This window comes from Pyxicephalus adspersus, chromosome 4 (genome assembly GCF_032062135.1).
Source record: "Pyxicephalus adspersus chromosome 4, UCB_Pads_2.0, whole genome shotgun sequence".
In the NCBI taxonomy this organism is placed as follows: Eukaryota; Metazoa; Chordata; class Amphibia; order Anura; family Pyxicephalidae; genus Pyxicephalus; species Pyxicephalus adspersus.
Window position 1 is genome coordinate 26,797,720 of NC_092861.1, and position 6,504 is coordinate 26,804,223.

General features: G+C 35.2%; 1 protein-coding gene across 2 annotated transcripts; it reads right to left on the reverse strand.

The window, feature by feature from the left end:
• Positions 1–269: 269 nt before the first annotated feature.
• On the reverse strand, positions 270–6,250 carry LOC140329999 (lymphotactin-like). 2 transcript variants are annotated; one of them, XM_072410366.1, is made up of 3 exons: positions 6,094–6,250; positions 1,897–2,011; positions 270–1,430 (listed from the first exon to the last, which is right to left on the reverse strand). In XM_072410366.1, the coding sequence occupies exons 1-3, from the start codon at positions 6,152–6,154 to the stop codon at positions 1,187–1,189; spliced, it is 420 nt and encodes a 139-aa protein (XP_072266467.1). In that variant the 5' UTR covers positions 6,155–6,250; the 3' UTR covers positions 270–1,186. The 2 variants fall into 2 exon arrangements, with proteins under 2 accessions (XP_072266467.1, XP_072266466.1); XM_072410365.1 differs by having other exon boundaries at positions 6,088–6,237.
• Positions 6,251–6,504: the final 254 nt, after the last annotated feature.

Consider the following 6,504-nt stretch of genomic DNA (forward strand, 5'->3'; position numbering starts at 1 on the left):
ATGCTTTTTCCTGTATAGGCCATGCGTAGTTGTATACCGAATCAGTGCTACTTTTGTGCATCAGAGAGAGAAAATGTGCAAACCAACTTGTAATAAAAACAAATCTGTCTAATAAAAGGAGCCACCACCTTGCTTTATGGCTCCATTGATAAATTCATATGTATTTTGATGTAAATAGATAGGCTATAGTATTACTTTCCATTTGTAGGAACAGATATCACTTATTGTTTTAGAACAAAATTCCAACCAGCCAATATAACAACTAGGTATAAAATAACATAAACGTAATAATAATTTATTGGAATATATTTATAAAATAACACATTTAAAAGTTATAAATACAGAGTGAAAATATGAATGTGTTATTTACAGTTACAATGGTCTAATTTAAGCAAGCAGTCCTTACCCTGAAATATGGAGATTTCCATGAGAAAAATTTGCCATTGCCTTCCTCTCTACAAAATACTATTGATCTGCTATCATACTCTTCCTTTCTTCAACACTATGAATTAATTTTGTTGAACAATTATTTCTGTAAGGCCTTCTAACTTTTCTTCTCTGCATATTTGGTCCACCTCACTGAATCAAAAAATTAAAGCAAGTACAGCTGCATAGCAGCTATCATTTAACTAACATTTCCACATGTCTAGAAGTACTAAAAATACTTTTATATCTTACTTATTTACATTCTGAACTAGATTAGATTGCCAACTTCCAAAATATGCCAGAAATGAAGTTTACTTCCCAGTTATTTTAATTCTTGGTGGAGAGAGCTGTTGGCTTTTTTGATGCGGTATAGTATAGTATAATTATACATATATAAAGGTCTATTTTAAACGTTTTGCCTGGAAATCACTCAACAGTTATCCCAAATGTATTTTTATTGGGATAAGCTTAAATAAGGAAAAATACATAATTCTTCATTTTTTAAATGAATTCCGTGTGAAAAAAAATGTATGCATTGCAAGTTAAAATTGGGCAAATCATGGGTAAAAACATTTATAAGTAGACTGCATGGATGAATGAATATTCTATGTATACTATTCATTTTAAAATTAGGTTCAAATGCATTCCAAGCAGCCTTTTTTCTTTTTCAACTGAATTTTAAACATTATTCAACAAGGAATACATAAGCTGAATGTTCCTTCTGTGTTATTTTATTACAAAAACATTAACTTAAGATCTCTTAAGAACTCTTGGGAGAAGCATTGTTGGGCTTCACTTTGGGTGCTTTTTTATCATTTTTCTTTGTGTTTCTCTTTTTATTCTTCTTTTGTGTTCCTCTCTTTTTGTCAGCTGTTTTTTTGTTGTTGGTAGATTCCTTGATGTTTGGTTGGCTTTTGGCTTTCTTGTCCAGCATAGCAACAGCTTTAATCACCCAAGGCATGGTGGGATCTGCACATAACTCTCTACCTTTTTTTGTTTTAAACCTGGAAAAAACGACCAAGAATAGTATATAAAGAGGTGACCTAAGGTATTTTGTGCATCTTGTTTACTGGGTATTCAAAGTGAAAGGAATCTAAAACATCTGATATTTGCTTCAAAGGGACAGGTCATGAGAACCAAATACTTTTCAGACTTTCAGATTTCCCTTAAAATGGTAGAAGTGTGTAGGAAGTAACACCATGATCAATGCTCTAAAAATAAGCAAACAAACCACACTGCTCAAATAGAGTACCTCCAACATGCAAGTCATAAGCACATAACCCTTGTGGGAGTTTATTATATTGTTGGATTTACAATTACTTTCTGGTAACCAGGCCGATCAGAGAGGGTAAATCTATCTGGCTCAAAAACAGCAATGACAACTTGATATGGGTTATCTAATCCTTCCATACTAAACCATTCATTCTATTCTTCATAGGAGCTACTGAAGCCAAATATTATTATACTTACAAAATTGCTTCTTTTGGGATGGTTTGCCTGGTGTAACTTGTCAACTGCTGAAGAGGAAACTCCTTCTGTTGCAAATCTAGGCAGGTTCTTTTGTCTACAAATTCAATGCCCATTCCTAAAAAGTAATAAAATGTTACAATGTAAATTTCTGATCATAATACAGATATTAATACCGTTGGTATGGCCCTTACGGATTTAAAATTGGATGGCGATTGCCCAAATCAACAGGACTGTAAATCTAAAACCTAAACTTCAAACAGATATTTGTGAGGGAAAAGCCAACATATATAGTGGTCACAGTATCAATTTGAAGATTTACCCTCTTTTGGTGTTCTAGTGGCAAACAATATAAATATATTTTATATATAAATACATTTGTTTTTTGGATTTACCTTTAATTTAATTCCCCATAACATTGATGATCAGGAAGCTTAGATGTAGTGAATCCCCCCAAGTTGGACACTTAGACATTATTACGAACCTGACTGTGATTCCAACCTCTCATGCTATGCATAGCCTAAAAATGCCTATAGTTAAAGAATACCAATTTTTTGTCAGGCTAGACAGCTTTTATGTATGTATATAATCTGTGTATTTAGCTGTTTTTGATAAAACCAATATTGACTAACTTGGTTGATCACCTCTGAAATTGGCCTTAGAAAAGAAGTCCAATCAATCCAGCACCTTTACATTGATATAAAATGTTGACATTTTCTGCCAATTATAACAACACCTTGTAAAAACAATATATACATGAACTTTCTTACTATTTCTTACTTTTTTTTCACTTTCTCTATAAATAGTTCACAGCTTTTGTAGGCACATGAAATGTGTGTAAGTTCTTCACCACAAATTATATTTTATAGTGCACCAGAATGGTGTGTGGCTAGGTGCAAGCTGCTAAACGTTTTTATTTGTGTGGTCGCAGTATTCATTTCAGAAGATTTGTATGTTTGCTTGGGGGGATCTATCCATCCCCCAGTCAACTGTATAAAATGCCATATGAGTTATTTTGTAAATGCAGTGGGCTTTCCAAAGCAGATTACTGTTTTTTGGCTTCAGGTCACACATCTTCAGCTGTAAATGGAATTTATGGTGTTAGTACACTATACTGGCTTTATACATCATGGAAATTTAATGTATACCTTGAATAAAGCTATAAATAGGATATTAGTAATACTTGAAGTGCGATAAAACTGTATGTGGTCCCATGAAGACCATAGGGTAACACAGAAAGTCATTTTTTCCACCATCAAAACTATGTCTCCCACTTTTCAAGAGATCAAAAGCAATCTTAACATTTATAGGTGGGTTTCCATCTGTTTGGGTTTTTGGCAGCCGGTATTTAGAATTTAGAAAATGTGCCAACTAAAATATATCATATCAATCATTTATTCAATACTTTGGAATAAATGAACCATCCGTACTACATTTACCAAGCTAGTAAGTATCAGTTGGGTGCTCATTTGAATGCTATGATGTATACACTTGGAATGCCAGACAATTTGAATGCTATGGTGTTTACACTTGGAATGTCAGACAATGTTTTTAGATTTGAATAGACTGGGAAAAGTTTAGAATCTTTTCATTTTTTTTGTCTTGTTTTGGTGACCACATATAGAAAGAACACCTTAGACAACAATAATAACCAAGTAAAAGGTATATAAATGTGAGGCTCCTTAAGAAAAACGTAATCTAGACTTTTTGATTTTATATCTAAAACTGAACTACATACTTACAGGCTTGAAAACATATTTTGCCACTTAGAAAGGGTGAGTTTTAAAAGCAGCCCATTGATCTTGCACCTGTGATATATCAATATATGATGTATGATGTAAGGCTGGACTCTACACTCTGCGGCACATACCTCATGTAGTAAAAAAAAAAGCCACAAGCCACATTTTTTGGGCTAAATAGACTTCGCATGGCTATCCAACAAAACCTCTACCCCCTGGTGAGTGTTTGTTATTTTTGGATTATTTACACTTTAAGTACAGAAAGTTTAAAGTGAGTGATACCCTGATTGGTTAATTTGGGCAGCATGTTGGATCAGTGGTTAGCACTCTGGCCTTTGCAGTGCTGGGTCCAAGGTTCAAATCTTGGTCAGAGCACTATCTGCATGGAGTTTTCAGGTTCTCCCTGTGTTTGCGTGGGCTTCCCCCGGGTACTCTGGTTTCTCCCACATTCGGAAAACATGCCTTTAGGGTAATTGTTTTCCCCAAAAATTGACCTTAGACTGTAATAAAGACATTTGACTACGGTGGGACAATGGATTGTGAGCACCTTTAAGGGACATCTAGCGATAAACTTTGTGAAGCGCTATGTAATATGTTGGTGCTATATAAATACTAGTTATTAGAAATACCAGTTAATAATATTTCTAAAGTTAATAAAGTTGCAAGGTTTGGAAATGCCTTAAATCTCTCCTTTTGGCATATGATCAACCTGAAGATTTGTATGAAGCCTATGGAATGGCTCTGTAGCACCTCTTCCCAAAAATAATGTACCCATAGCTATAATCAAGCTGTTTGTTTCAGTGTTCGTTCCAATGAGGTGATATGACTAGCTGTCCAAATGGTATAGTAACTTACTAATGTCTTAATTGCAGCATTTTTCTGAAACAGCATGACATTGGCAGAAAAATAGCACAACTTAAAAGAAGATCCAAGATACAGTTAGCAGGTTTTGTTGAATCATAAATCAGACCGAGAATGAGTTGCTTAACACGTCTACTGAATCACATCCTCGTGACTCTCCAGTCAAGGCATGTCAGAAAGGGAATCCTGTAAATGTACCCTGCCCTGACATGTCAGGAAAGCCATTATAAAGAAAAATCAGTAATCTGTACATTGACCTGTAGAATCAGAAATCTTAGGAAAGTATATTGTTATATAGTGATTGTAAAAATAATGTCAATCTCCCCTTGTGCTTTCTGCAATCCTTAAAAAAGGAGCACCCAAATTTACAAAAACCATACAAGCATTAACACCTGCATAGAACATCAGAAATGGCAAAGTGTGACTAAAGACATGTGATGTTTCATGTGAGGGATAGTCATAGCATCAACAGGCAATTATTAACGCTTATTTCACTCTTGCTACACTGAATATATTTAGTTATGACCTAGTTTTAAATGAGAACACAAAGTTTTCGGAAAGAGTAGTGAAAAGGTAAAACCCATATGGGGTTATTTGTCTATTCGATCAGTGTACAATTGGGACAATTTTCCTTCATTTACTGTCTCAGAGACCCAACATGAAGTTCCCAAATTGGGAGAAATTCTCTACTTGTCTTGTCCTTTTCGTGATCACATTTACTTATACAAACAGAGTAATGAAACTTCCTAATGGGCACACAGCAATAAACACTTAATAAAAAAGTTTAAGCCACCCCCGTTCCCCGACAGAGGTCAGATGATTGTCCAATGACAGATAAAAAATGAATGGTGTTTTATTGAAAGCGGAGGGGGGAGGACAAGTGAGTGACACTCTGCTGTGCTCTCCTTCAAGGGAATGTACAGTGATCATTCCCAATTTGCCATTCATCAATCATCATCATGTAGGGTTGGTGTTGTGAAACCATTGTACACATACCAGATTTTCAACTGTTCATCTCGATTGACAAGCTGACCTGCATTTGTAGCTTAACCCTTCTCCGCCCTATCCGAGTCTAAAGCTTTCATCTAGAGAAACTTCCTAAAGCCAATCTTCCAGATTGTAACTGGACTGTGCTTTTCTGTTGGTGAGACTTTTGTTCTTTACAACCCGTATCTTAAATACAGGATGCAAGAGCAAAGCTCTCCAAAGTTCTGTTCCCCTCTTATTGTGTGCTACTTTCCCCTGCCTCCTAGTTTGTAAGCGCTTATCAACATTGGAAAATTGGAAGATTGCCCGTTTACTCCTGTACTTCTAACAACACGTTGTCCACATTTGTGAATTTTTCCAAAATCGTGGCATGGACAGCAGGATACCTTCAAAGGGTAAATCTTCATATTAGAAACACAGACAACAAAAACAAAAATCAAGACTGCTTACCCTTAACTACTCTATCCAAAAACAAGTTTTAACATTAGATACCCTTAAAGTCTTTTGTGCTTTATTGAATATCTATTACATTGTTCATAAAATGTAACCATGTGTATCATTGTAAACAAATAATTGTGTGAATATCATTTTTCTTAAAAGAACTCACCATTACCTATGGTAGTGCAAAGAAATATTCCCAGCAGAACAATAGGTGTAATATGGATAATCGTCATCTTTATCCTGGTATAGATGAGGCTTCAACTCTGAAGGGAGCCTGACTTCAAATGTGAATAAATGTGCCTGGGCTGACTATTATTTGAGAGATGGTAGGTGGAAATGCACATTTCCTCTTGGTGGGTATCAGCCCTCCCCCAGAATTAAAGCCCCTCTAAGGTGGAATATTTATTGCAGTGGACAAGTACATATAAGGTAACGGAAACCTCAAACCTCTAAGCCTTCGTTATAGTGGAAATTTACAGGTTCTCGTTCTTTCATCTTTAGTTCTGGTTTGGTCTTCCTGTGAGAGTGCAATAGAAAGTATGAGTAGTTTATATATGTTAACCACTGCTTAAGTTAGAAAGTA

What these genes read in the sequence shown, in the direction of transcription:
- LOC140329999 (XM_072410365.1), bottom strand. Translation starts at nt 6,154, where the DNA reads ATGACGATTATCCATATTACACCTATTGTTCTGCTGGGAATATTTCTT. An exon ending in TTGCACTACCATAGGTAATG is followed by an intron (nt 2,012 to 6,087) that starts GTGAGTTCTTTT and finishes ATTACTTTTTAG; the next exon opens with GAATGGGCATTGAATTTGTA. An exon ending in ATCCCAAAAGAAGCAATTTT is followed by an intron (nt 1,431 to 1,896) that starts GTAAGTATAATA and finishes CGTTTTTTCCAG; the next exon opens with GTTTAAAACAAAAAAAGGTA.